Genomic DNA, 13,791 nt, shown 5'->3' with positions numbered 1-13,791 from the left:
AATTTATGAACTACTGGACTACATGTCCAAAGATCCTTTTCATGTCTGAACCAGCAGGATTTAAGTGAGTTTTAATTCACCACTTAACAGGGGTGGTTGGCAACTCGTACAGTTCTTTATCCTGGGATGCTTAATCATTTGCCAAGTGAAACTCCTTCATTTGCCTGTTCCTCCAATAAGATTGAGTCATCTCTTAAAAGTACCCGTTTAGCAATGGGTTACTTTATGGAGTCACCCGCCTTACTGAGCACAGTGGTTCACAAGGATGATACTTACCAGTCACTATAACAACTACTAAAGCAATAAACAACAATGAAAAACCAGAGAGATACACAGACTTACCGGAAAGGTCCATCTGGTTTTTCAGAGTGGACTGAGATGGACACTGTGGCAGTTATATCAGGTACAGGAGCCGGGGTAGAAGATGAATTTCCAGGCACAGGAGGGGCCAAGGAAGACTGATTAGAAGTTAATGAAGATATAGAAGGAGCTGGGTGAGTTGAAGAGGTCACTGGAATCATCAGGGGATCCTGTTGTCTTGATATTGGAGATCTCATCAGAGGTTGTAGGTTCCGCTGAATGAGTGGTCTCGGAGGTGGTATTGCGGGCTGTGGTGGGGGTAACTGTTTTCGTAGTCTTTTTGTGTAACCGGTTTCATTTTTGAAGTTATTAACAGCCTATAGATACCAAACAGAAAGATGCAGGAAAATGTAAGGTGGTATTTCCTCAAGCACAGTTTAAACCACCAAAAATTTTTAAAAATTTTCCAAAAGGGATACAAAGTCAGTTACCTGTCGTAAGAACTTATTGGCAATTAAAGCATCAGGAGAGACATCATTCTGATGGCATGTTGGACATGTATGATCATCTGATTCCAAGAGTGCTGTTCTTATACCTATGTGAAATATTTTAAATATTACATTACTCTTCCCAAGCACACATTACTTATCATTTCTAAGATTGAAAAACTTAAAAGTACAGACTCTCGCCTGATAGCACTCCTCTGCTGTAACTTCTACCTTAAAAACAGAAGTCACTGGGGTGCCTGGGTGGCTCAGTCGATTAAGTGTCCGACTTCAGCTCAGGTCATGATCTCGTGGCTCGTGAGTTCGAGCCCCGTGTCGGGCTCTGTGCTGACAGCTCAGAGCCTGGCGCCTGTTTCAGATTCTGTGTCTCCCTCTCTCTCTGTCCCAACCCACTCGCATTCTGTCTCCGTCTCTCTCAAAAAGTCATAAATAGAATTTAAACAAAAATTTAAATTGAGAGAAAAAGCACTCTTTCCTAAATACTATTCTCTTTGTTTAGCTAAAAATTGGAATAGTATAGGGGAAAAAATAGAAATAATATATGGTCTAGAAAGGTAAAAAATTTACAGGGCTAACAGGGTTTTTAAAAGAGCATCAGGAGGAGGAGTGCCTGGCTGGCTCCATCAGAAAAGCATGCGGCTCTTGATCTCAGGGTCGTGAGTTTGAGTCCCACATGTGGTATAGAGATTACATAAATAACTTAAGAGAAAAGGGAATTATAAAAAACAGAAACATTGTTCAGGCAAGGAAATCAGCAACACCTACAGCACAGAGGAATAACATTAAATTACAGATTCACTGATTATGCTTCAGTGTAGTAAAAAATTCGGTAATGCAAGTGGTTTGTTAAATCTAAGACACTTGGAAACAAATCTTAAGTGACCTCTTCTTGACTTTGGTCTTCACTGGAGAGGCCCCAAAATAAAGATTTATATTCCAAAGCTATGAAATGAAAAAGGCCAAAACAGGACTAAGCAGTGAAATTTTCAGATGATGCCATTTTCATCTTGGTAAGAAATAAGTGGCAGAAAACCCAAGTGGGAAAAACCCAACCCAATATAAAAGATCAGAAAAAAATCACAAGTAACCACAAAGGCAAATGTTGGGTAGTATGTTTACAGAGAGCAGTTCTCAATTACACTTAGGAATTTTAGAATAAACTATTTTTCCACCATCCAGGAAAGGGATTTAGGTACCATCTAAAAATATTTCCAGAATATCTAATGCCCAAAAGGCTTTCAAAATTCTGCATACCATTTAAAATGTGTAGGAAACAGGGGTACGTCTGTGGCTCAGTCGGTTAAGTGTACGACTTCTGCTCAGGTCATGATCTCACAGTTCGTGAGTTCTAGCCCCCCATGGGCCTCTCTGCTGTCAGCACAGATCCCACTTTGGATCCTCTCTCTGTGCGTCCCCCCCTCAAAAATAAATAAACTTTAAAAACTAAAATAAAATGTGTAGGAAACAAAAGTCCTACATTTTCTAAAACCTTAGTACAGTCACCCTAATGAAGGTATAAGAAATGGTCAATTCTAATATTTAAAAGGACAAAGAGGCTGTTGTTTAAAGAAAAAAATGTAGAGACAAAAACAGTTCTTGCTATTAAAGGTGCAATGATGAACTAAATGATCAATTATCAACATTTCATACTGCATTATTAAAACATACAATGTTGCTAAAGAGCCCTTCCAAATAAATACACATATTCTAAGATGTGTATCTCTGAAGGTTCAACATTTCTTACATTCATCGCAATAACTGTTTCCACAGCAGGGAATGACAACGGCATCAGTCATAATATCTTTGCAGATGAGACACAATAATTCATCTGGGATAGGATCATCTTCTTCTGAAGAAGAAGATGGTTCCTCTGGTAAGAAAGGTGGTTTTTCTTTCTTCCCAATTGCATATGCTTCTCTGTAAAAGAAGGTTTTACTGTTTTAACATTGTTAAGAAAACAAAGTATTACTAAGATAGTACATGTTCTACTATACCATAATGGGAGCTTATAATTCAGTACGATGCCAAATTCGTTTACACAAACATAATACCTTCCAAAATAAGGGAGTAGTTATGAACATCCTCCCCCTAAGCAACAAAAGACAAAACAAAATCCTAAACAAGTATAACAAAAAGAAACAAATGCTATAAAAGTGGCTAAAAGGATCTTAAGAATCCACAACTCTAGAACTCAGGGCCAGAGAATAAAGGGACACATTCAATGCCACAAGTTTATGCTTAAGTGGCAGAGACAGGATTTGAACTTGGACATGACAACACCCTAACCACAATTTTCTCTATCCTACCATGTTTCTCGAGGGGGTGGGGGGTATGGAGGGAATTCCCTTCCATAGACCAATAGTCCCCAAAACCTGTGAAGGTATCAGAGAGCATGCTATAATATAGGAAATGGAAACTGGTGCTGACATCATACAATCGGAGGGGGACAGTTCAAGGGAAATATTATGCAACCAACCACACCAGTAGCTAGTAGCTAGAATCATCAGACTTCAAAACCAGTGGTCTACTTCTAATTAGTATTTTAAAAGAGAAATTAATCTATTTATAGCCAACTAAGAAATACTAATGACTTCAATGATTAGAATATGTGTTACAAGAATATAAAGTAACACTTTAGTCATTTGGGGTCCGTTTTCTGGTAGAAATACATTTTGCAGAAATGTTGCATATTAAACATATTGAAAATAAAACACTAGGGGTGCTTGCATGGATCAGTCAATTGAGCGTCCGACTTCGGCTCAGGTCATGATCTCACAGCTTGTGAGTTCGAGCCCCATGTCAGGCTCTGTGCTGACAGCTCAGAGCCTGGAGCCTGCTTCGGATTCTGTGTCTCCCTCTCTCTCTGCCCCTCCCCTGCTCGCTCGCTTTCTTTCTCAAAAATAAACATTAAAAAAATTTTTTTAAATAAAATAAAAAACCAAACAAAGTACACTATTCTCAGATTTGTCACCACTGCTTCCAACACCCACATCTTCTCTAATCAGGCAGATCTGTATAACATAGGAATTCCTAGGTAAATTCTATCTCATTTAGGAACAGAGTGTGTCGATCTCACTGCTGAAAATGAAAGCATCTCAGCTGTACAGAGGAGGGTACCTGAGGTGTGTTATTTGTGTTGCAGCTGCTCCATAGACATCACCACGACTCCAGAAATAAGTATCAATTTGCTTATGCCCCATTGTTCCCAATTTGTGAAAGAGGAGTCTCCCACTGCCCAAAAGAGAGAAAAGAAAGAAAAAAAAAAAAAAAAAAAGAAGAACAGAGGATAGAAAAAGAAACAGAAGAAGAGTCTGAGTTGCTTATCAGTGGTGTTAGTGGAGAGGGTGAAAGTTTCATTTAAAATATTTGGGCTCCCATTTCCCCAGTATTTGCTGTGTGTCTGGCACAAATGGGCTTTTGCATTTCAGCATTCAAAAACAATGAAGTTAATTATTAGTTAGGGTTCACAAGGGTGATGTTAATTTTTCCGACACAAACTTCCATTTAAGTACTTTTACTTGTATATATTATATTAAGATGAAGCGGTCTGCTCTTAAATTGTGTCCGTAAAAACCATCCATTTCAACCTAAGTTGTTTGGAAGCACGTATGAAATGTCTGAATCAGAAACAGCGTAAAAACAGACTGCTCTAAGATGAACCACAAGACAAAGGATGGTGACTGATCAAAAATTGATGGGGGTGAAACGGAGAAAGTGAGCAGGGCTGGGAGTTCAGGAAAACACTAATCCTTATCTGTGAATGAAAACAATCTATTTACTAAAGCGTATACTCAAAACCATAAAATCTTTTCAAGATCATCCCACGGCACTGCCGTTTTCATCACCTTCGTCTGCGCACTACGCTGCGTTTCAACACTACAGCATGAGGCTGAGGACAACTGTTCTTCTACTCATTCTCTTCATGTCACGATGAACAAGGGCACTGTTATTCTCTAAATGGATGTTTCTCAAGGTATGTCCTGAGGACGCCCTCACTTCATAACCCACTGGAGGACTTGTTGGAGAACCCAGTCCAAAGGGACAGTTAATACTGTGCTCTGTATCATGTGAGTTCATAACTGGTGAGGGTAACCACAAAGGTAATTAGCGGGATTAATAAAAGCAGATAAAATGAGAAGTTGTCAGTTGAATTATACCACTAGTAGGTTTTCAGGTCTATCCACTTCATTAAGAATTGGCTCCTAAAATAAGATCTGAAAACACATTCCAAATAAGCATTAAGCTGTAGGGTATAGAGCTGTAGCTCATCTGAACTAATGGGTTTGTAAAATAAATCGTTATTTTCGAAGTTTAAGACTCACACGGTACATCCAAACTTATTCAAGAGGACTCAGTTCTTCATTTATTCTTGGCACTTAAATTTGCCCTGACATCTTATACAACTTTTGTGCTTAAGCCCTCTGTTTCTCAGAATGATTAAGACATTGGTCTCTTTCACTTAACACATGTAGATAGCATAGAAGATCATGTGGGAGTATGTATGTGAATGAAGAAGAAAGCAGGGTATGACAGAAAAAGAAAAAATTAGAAGCCCACAAGGGAAGTGGCACTCAGTGGTAACAAAAACCCCCAAATCCATTCTAAATTTGCATTTAATGGAGCAGACTGCAGCCTCTCGTTCTTCACACAGAAATGCAACATGTGGAGACCAACAGTCTTGCTATACAATGCTCACAAGAAATCCAAGTAGCCAAGTGGCGACCCCAAGCCTACATAAAACACCAGCGCCGAGACGGGCTGTGGCCTCACAGGTCATACGTAACTAGAATACTTACGCGTCTATAGTCGGTATCGCATACTTTCCAGTGTTGGTAAGCATTGCACCTTTCATGTTAGGATCTTTCACTTCCATCATAAAACTTCTGGGAATACCAGTGCTCTTTTTAATCCTCGGACCAGATTCAAAGTTTTTATCCTATTTGGAGGGGAAAGGAGAAAGGAGGAAGAAAGAAAGCAGTTACCCTTTGTTAAATATTAGCTAACACGCAGTGCTTATTAACTGCTTATAGTATCTGTAGTGCTCTACATATATGATCTCATTTAAACCTCACAACAGCCATGCGAGGTAAATACTGTTATTACCATGTCCGTTTCATAGAGAAGACCGAACAGGCTTGAAGAAGTCAAGTGGCCTGCCCAAGCTCAGTCAACCGTTGAGCAGCAGAGCCAGGATCTGAAGCCTGGCAATCTGGCTCCACAGCCTGAGCTCATTTGCCATTATAATAGAGAAGGCAGTATTTACCAAGAAAAATCCGATAGCTAAGAAATCATTGTAAGAAAAATAAGGTGTACCATGGTTTCTACTTTGGACTTACCCCGTTTGTTGGGCAATTCTTAATGTAATGGCCAGGTTTACCACAACGAAAACAGGTATAAGATGGAGGTGGTGGGCCTAGAGGTTTCTTCATGTAACTGAAAGGGAAACAGAATTACATGTACACAAAACCTTGAAAGAAAAAAGCTTCTGACTGGGGGGGGAAAATCCACCCCAATGTACCTGTTAGTATGAAGCATTTACGGACTTACTTGATTGGGTCGTATTCATGGCCAGATTGCGACATCATTGCTTTAATTTTATCTTCTTCAGAAGCATTGGCTTCAGCCAGATTGGCAGTCTGTTTAACAGGTAATTATTTGACACACACATTAGAAACACATTTAAGACCACACAGCCAAAGACAACACCACTCATCCTGTAAAGAGCAGTATCTAATCTTGCATAAAACCTAAAACTGAAAGCTATTTACACGTATAACCTAGAAGAGGCATCAGGAGTTCCTTAGGTCATTCATTACATGACGTTTGGGTGTCTGCAGGGCTGAAGGTCTTGCTGGGGGCACTCAAACCTTAGACCCTGTTTGTACCTTACATTAAGATTTACATATGACTCCTCTAAGAGTAAAAACAGATTAAGGAAACACTTGACATTTTAAGCCTTAAAAATAATTCAAGTGTCGTAGCATAAAGACTTTATATTTACAACTTGGAGGTAGGGTTATGGGTAAAACAATTGAACATTATGCAGATGATATTAAGTCAGAAGGCTCTTTAAGAAGTAGAATCAGTTTTAAATTAAGTGCAAAGCACATGCAACGGAGCACTCATCATTTTAAATCCGATTCTCCGAAGTTTTATGAACTTCATCTTTAAGGTATTATATAGAATAGCCTAGATATAACCAGGGTCTAAGGGAGTGAGTCCTGATAACTTGAAGCTTCAAGCATCTAGCACTCACATCAGCCATTCATTGGGTTTTATCTTTACATTCATCCACAAAACAAGCAACCAGTTTTAACATTTTATTGTAATTTTATATACAAAGAATGCTTAACATTAACAGAGCTTAGAACAACAGCAACATTTACAGAAAACTGGATTACAGATGTTGAACAACTAATTTGTTTGAACCCAAACATTAATTTACAAGTAGTTAAAAAAAAATCTCCCAAACCTCCAAAATTCCCCAACTGCTTCCCACAAAGAAACAATGGTAGGAACAGACCAAAACTCAAATAGGGTCCTTACAGCACATAAGAATTAAAACCATGAACTATAAACTGCTTAAGATGTAAACTCTATGCTAGACCACTTTTGCATTAGAAAATTGTTAAGAGACGATGGTTTCAGCCCACTTCATGTTTTAGAATCATCGATTTTAATGTTTAGTTTCCCCAGAACAAAAGCTTAAAAAGCTGTATTTGTTACTAGGACATTTCTTTTGGGATACATTCTAGGGGAAGAGGATACAACCTATAACAAAGTCAAGGATAAGATAGGGACAGCACTAATGGAAAATCCATCTAACTCATTAATCTTGGTTGCTAAGTCTGGTTTTACTTTGATAGTAGGGAAAAAAGGATTTTTGGAAAACTGGAAGACTTCCTTCTTGGTCCTCAAAAATCTGCCTAATCTGTAATGTCTTTTTTTTTTTTTTTTAAGGCATGATTTGCAAGCTACGTCTATTGCTTTAAAAAGTAATCCATCACTAGTGCTTTCCCAAACAAAAGGTACACATTGTTGAGCAGAAAATGCAAGCAATTTTATCGCAAAACATGGCATATACAATTATTTCAGGAGGTAACAATTTGCCCCTCTGCCAAACATACACATTGGTATATTCCTGCAAACAGCTTTACACATTTACACAATTCACTGTAGTCTGTGTTCAAACAAATTAGGTTGTCTAAAACTTTTTCTAATGCAGACAGACTACAAGTCTAGAGCATAAAGAAACAATCGTAACACATTTAAAATGTTGACCTTCATGGGATCAATTCAAATATTCAAGAAATAGCCGTGCAATTGTCCATGTAAAGGAAAGCTTCTATTTTGGCTGCATAAAGAAAGTCCACATAATTTACAGCCAAAACCAGGGAATTCCTCCAGAACTTTGTTAGTTTCCAATGTATAATTAAACAAAATGTGTAAGGGGGGAAAAACCCACCAAATAAGTGTAGCTTCATGTGTTTCTTCTGTCTTGAAGATGACCAATACTCCAACATTATGGTGAGGCTGACAAAACACTCCCCCTATCTTCTCAAAGCGGCAACTACTCTTTACAGGATAGTAACAATGTGTACAATATTTTTGTAAGACATATCCTCCCCAACCCCTCTTTAAACAATTGTTCCACATTTAAAAAAATACGATGTTAGAAAAAGATTTATATTTGCAAGAATAGATATATATATATATATATACCTTTGTAAGCTGGGCCAGAGAAATAGATGCAGAAGAGTCATCAATCTGTTCACAAAAAATTAAACACACATTCAAGTTCCACACTGAAAACATCTGAAAGTGATCATTTAGTCCCTATTGCCAATTTATGTTCAAATATTGGGCATTTTCTTAGAAGTTTTCTAAAGAATGTTATTCCCTGTTTTAAAGCTGAAATTGTAGCTCACCCCACTTTACCCTTCTCTACATATTTCACACATATAATAAAGGCTTAAGTTGAGGGGGACTCAATTACAATATTAAAAAAAAAAACAACAAAAAACAGGGTAAAGAAAAATATATCACAGAAAATATGTTCAGAGCAGTGACTGAATATTAAATAAGAGTCCGTGTCTATCAATGGTTTCTAAATCTGATAATGCTCAAGAGAATATACACTAGAGAGAATAAGAAATCTAACTTTCCTGGAGTGCCATTATAGAACATGGTAAAAACAAGCAGCTCTTTAAAGGCTCAGATAATTGCTTTAATAAAACAGCTCCCACATAATTGCTACTTTTTTCTCTTTTTTTAAGCATGTACTGTTCGGTCTGAATAAGTTTGTTTATTCTCCCATACAAAGAGTAAGAATGGCTTCTTGCCAAAGAAACCACAATTTTATCAGAGCAAAGATGTTAAACCAAAAAAAGGAAAACCAGTGGTAGTGTGGAGCAAAGGCAAATAGGGCTATTAGGAGGACGGACTTTAATAACGCGTGAAGAAAGTTAATTTAATCAAATGGAGAAAGTATTATATATTGAATAAGAAAGATTTTAAAAATGTATTTTCAAATGTGGTATTTTAAGATTTTTCACTATTTGACCCCCTGGAATGATTTTAATATCAGTTTTTAAAAAGTGTGTATCTGTATACACACACACACACACACACCCCTTTCCCATCTAACTCTAAAGATATGATTTCCCTGTTAAGTGTACCAAAAAGAAAACATTATTTGCTTCCTATATAGTAATTGGGTTGCTTATTCAACATGTTGTAAGCTTCTCATGCATTATTGGTCAGAACTCTTGTTTAAAATGGAGAGAATGTAACAAGATGTCTGGATCAAAGAAAAATAACAATGAAGGGAGTCTTCATCAGGTATTTTTCAAATATTCCAGAGAACTAAGAGAATTAAAATAAAGCAGCATGACTTACAGCCCCAAATAGAAATGTTACCAGTTTCAATATGAAGCTCTTAGCACAATGCCTACCACAGCAGGAGTTCAGTCAATAAAAATCATGTTTGCTAAATTTAAAATATATCTTATAAATATCTTAGGGTTTTAAAAGTCAGTTTAATGGATAGTATTACTGGGACGCTTACTTCAACAAAAGGTTCTTAGCTCCCCACTGAGGGGCTGCCCCAGAATTTGTAATGCACTATTCCATATTCCTAATATGCAATCATATAATTCACCAATGTGTTCTTATTCTCATCTGGCTCTTAAGTGTTTTCATTACAGAACTAATCTCAAAGGAAGCTTAAAAAACAAAACAAAACCATAAACATCCTATTTTTATCCAGAATAAATTCTGATCATCTCAATCTATTTTGAAAAGGGCTGTTTTGCATTAGTTAGGAACTATGTGAATTTAAATAACAAGAACCAAATGCTGTCAAGCATCATCTATACTGTTTCTAACCAATGAAACTAATAACCCTTCAAAATAGCCCATTACTATCTAGAGTATGAACACTCATCATTTCCTTAAGAGAAAGCAGTTATATTAACTTTCTTACAGCTAGAACTAAAATACTAACATTTTTTGTTCTTCCCACTATGATATATCTGTTTTTTTGTTCCTATGTCGGGCCATCTGGTCCTTTTAGTTTTCTGTTGATTTGTCATTAGTACTGGATAAAGTGGTTTCAGATACTCAACAACATCTATATCACTTTTTTCCCCACCAATCATTCTAGCACCTTAAATACCTTAAAGTCCATGAGAAAGTCAAATTTACCATAAACTGTGAAAGGTGTCCAATAGTTTTCTACAAAAAGCAAGGTACTAGAAATCAGTGAAAATTGCTAACAAGGAATGGTTTAAAAATGACTAGGAATTTACATGTACTAGGCAGCAATAAATGTATTAACTCTCAGATACTAATGATTTAAAAAATGCACCACATTAAAAAAAAGTCGTCTTCACAAAAACTGATCAATGCATACTGTGGACATCATTAAAATTAACCCACTTCCCCACATCTAATTTGTGATCTTGCTTCTGGGAGAAAGAATCTGAAATATTTTATGCCACTTACACTCACTTGAAATTAAAGGATCCTACAAAATACAATTCTGATATTTAGTAAACAGGAAGAACATCCGGCTTTGGAATACCAACATGAAGGATGGCTAAATAAAATAAGCTAAGGAATACAGACAGAAACAGCCATCCTTGATTACAGTTGGCTTAAGTTACCAAAAATGTACACACATTTACTTTTATTAATCAGCATTTAGAAATCTGGTTTAGTGGCTCTATCTTACTTGGCTTTTGTGAATGTGTACAAGAATACGTGATTCATAAGATGGGCATTAATTATGCTTAATGAATATATTCTCTCATCCTAAACACCAGCATATGTACCCCAAGCAAATAAGTGGTGGGGATATTAAGTTATCTAATGTCTCCATTTCAGACAATTCTACCTAAAAATTAAAGCCACTTTTAAAGTATTAAAAAAAAAAAAAAAAAGAAAAGAAAAGAAAAGAAAAGAGAAACCTAAATAAGCATAAAATAAACTGCTTCTTATAAGTGTAATACAGACATGCCAGGGAACACACAAGGCTAAAAGAATGTTAACTTTATTTATGAACATGTGATTTGTGTTTATACACATGCTAATAAACAAAAAGGAAATAACTGTTTTCAAGAAATAAAACTTCATCTGAATTAGTTTAAATACTATATAAAAATACTTTATACAAAACGTGTTACATTAACCACTACAGTCACCAGGATAGTCACTCTGATTTGTGCTAGCATTTGGATACATAAAATCAGTTTTAAACCAATCACCAGCAAAACAGAAACTTGGACAGTTTGTTTGTTGTTTTTTTTTTTTTTTTTTACAGCATTATGCTTTAAAAACCAAAAAAAAACAAAAAACAAAAAAAAAAACAAAAACCACCAAAAAACAAAAACAAACCCAAAAAACAAAAAAATAAAACAAAACAACAACAACAAAAAAACCCCAAAACAAAAAAAAGCCCATATACCCCAGAGGGTGGGAAAAAAAACCCAAATCTCTAAATTTTGATCTTCGAATCACTGTATTTAGTTCCATGAGAACTAAAGGCCATATATTTTAGAGAACAAGTCCAAAGTTCAGATATTCTATATTATCATGTTTAAGATGCAATGATCCAAGGTTAGTGAAATGCCTGATACACAATTAAAGATCAGTAGTATTTAAAAAGGATAAAGTGAAACAGCAAGCAGTATCCTTGAATTCTAAAATGAAGATTTCAGACATCTCGTATTGTGTACAAATCAAGCCTGAGCAGTAAAATGTTTAGAGAACCATCAAGTTTACAGAACTCCGTTACTACAGACCTACTTTCTGAAACACATTTCACCTCACAACTTAGGTATTTCCACTACCTTTTACTTAAGACCTTCAAGTCAACATGGTGTCGTACTTTAGCTATGATAATAAAAATTAAGATGTTATTCCACTTAAGGGGAGTTATCTTTGATAAGCTACAGCTTTCAATTAGCTTATAATTAATGCAGCATTTTAATATCTTATAAGAGGGAAATATTTTATTTTGGAGAACTAAACAGGCTAGAACTGGAAGACCTTGTATTAAAATTTGAAAACAATGTACTGAATTGTAGAAATCATCATTGAGATGTTTATGTACTCAGGGGGCCCAAATTTCAGGTCTCACTTTTATAGTACAGATATCAACAAAGAATAAAAGCTTGAAATTGCCAAATAAAGCAAAACTGAATAATAAAGCTGCATCAAAAGTCTTTGGAAAGCTTTTTTCTATAGGTGTCTGAACTTGGAGAAAGCATCAAACTTTCATATTAGTTCTGCATGTTGCTAATGCATTTTTTAAAGCCATCAATTAGGCAGAAAAAAAAAACTAACAAAAACTAAGTGATACAACGTGAAAAATGGCAAAATATACACTCCAAACATTTTTTTTATTGCAAGAAACAAAAAGCACACAACAGCCTGTACATACATACAAAATACTAACTATAGACAGACAGATGTAGAACATGTTATCATGTTCATTAGTGTAAAACCTACATGATCTAAAAAGAATCATACATTAACTGTACAACACAGTGTCATACAGGGAGAATGCTATCATATTTAATATGAAACAGCGTTTTTTGGGGGGCACAAATTACCCATTTCTACAAAATAAGTCTGCAAATTATGCCACATATATCCATATTCAACTGAGCTGTCATCAAAATACATTTTATTTACAATATGTACTATGATCAGTTGGATATTAAGTTCTAAATGATTCACTTCACTGCTACATTATAAAGGTAAAAGCAATGTGTAGAAAAAGTGTGAGATTGTGTTTTTACATACTGCTTTTGAAGTTCCCATCACTGGTTCAGTTCGACTTCTAAAAAATAAACAAAAACAAAAACAACATTAATTATGAGTTATTTATGAATTGTGCTAAAACATCTTAACACATATGTCTAATTACATGTCTTTATGAACACAATTTTCCTTTGTACAAACATTTAAAAACAACCAATTTCCAAAGTAATAAATACACTACTTTGATTAATCTTTAGTACCTTTAAACAGCTTAAGACATACCTGCGACAAAAACAAAACAAAACAAAAAACAAAACAACTTGGTACAGAGGAATTCTAGAATAGGCGTATCAAGAGTAATAAATACATTACTTAGGTTAATCTTTACCACCTTTAAACAATTTAAGACAGATAGATCTGCAGGAAAAAAAAATTCCATACCAAGGAATTCTAGAATACGTGAAAACAATAAACGTTTTCTCAAAGGTAGCATGAAGATCTTGTTAAGAAACTTTGTAGTTATTTAATAGACTGAACAACCACATTACATCATTCCCCAGTTTTTTTTTAATAGGTAACAAATGTAAACTTTCACACATCAGATCTTCTTGAAAGAAGACCACTGGTAACATTTATACTTTGGATCCCTGAGAAATTGCTGTGCTCTAAAAACTAAATGTCAAATCCAGAAAAACAGGTTGATAGTTACTTTAATTTT

The 13,791-nt window shown here is 35.6% G+C and overlaps 1 protein-coding gene across 2 annotated transcripts in view; it reads right to left on the bottom strand.

Moving 5' to 3' along the window:
- The window catches only part of RBBP6 (RB binding protein 6, ubiquitin ligase), a 32,020-nt gene that overhangs the window by 10,561 nt on the left and 7,668 nt on the right, over positions 1–13,791 (bottom strand). For both annotated transcript variants that reach the window (XM_030300035.1, XM_030300036.1), the window contains exons 3-10: positions 13,116–13,152; positions 8,529–8,573; positions 6,354–6,442; positions 6,143–6,239; positions 5,603–5,742; positions 2,551–2,723; positions 792–895; positions 343–677 (exon numbers count right to left, since the gene is read on the bottom strand). In XM_030300035.1, the coding sequence (XP_030155895.1) occupies positions 343–677; positions 792–895; positions 2,551–2,723; positions 5,603–5,742; positions 6,143–6,239; positions 6,354–6,442; positions 8,529–8,573; positions 13,116–13,152 (1,020 nt within the window). The remainder of the gene's footprint in view (positions 1–342; positions 678–791; positions 896–2,550; positions 2,724–5,602; positions 5,743–6,142; positions 6,240–6,353; positions 6,443–8,528; positions 8,574–13,115; positions 13,153–13,791) is intronic.

Source organism: Lynx canadensis, chromosome E3, assembly GCF_007474595.2.
Source record: "Lynx canadensis isolate LIC74 chromosome E3, mLynCan4.pri.v2, whole genome shotgun sequence".
Taxonomy (NCBI): Eukaryota; Metazoa; Chordata; class Mammalia; order Carnivora; family Felidae; genus Lynx; species Lynx canadensis.
This window is presented reverse-complemented; position numbering and strand designations above follow the sequence as displayed.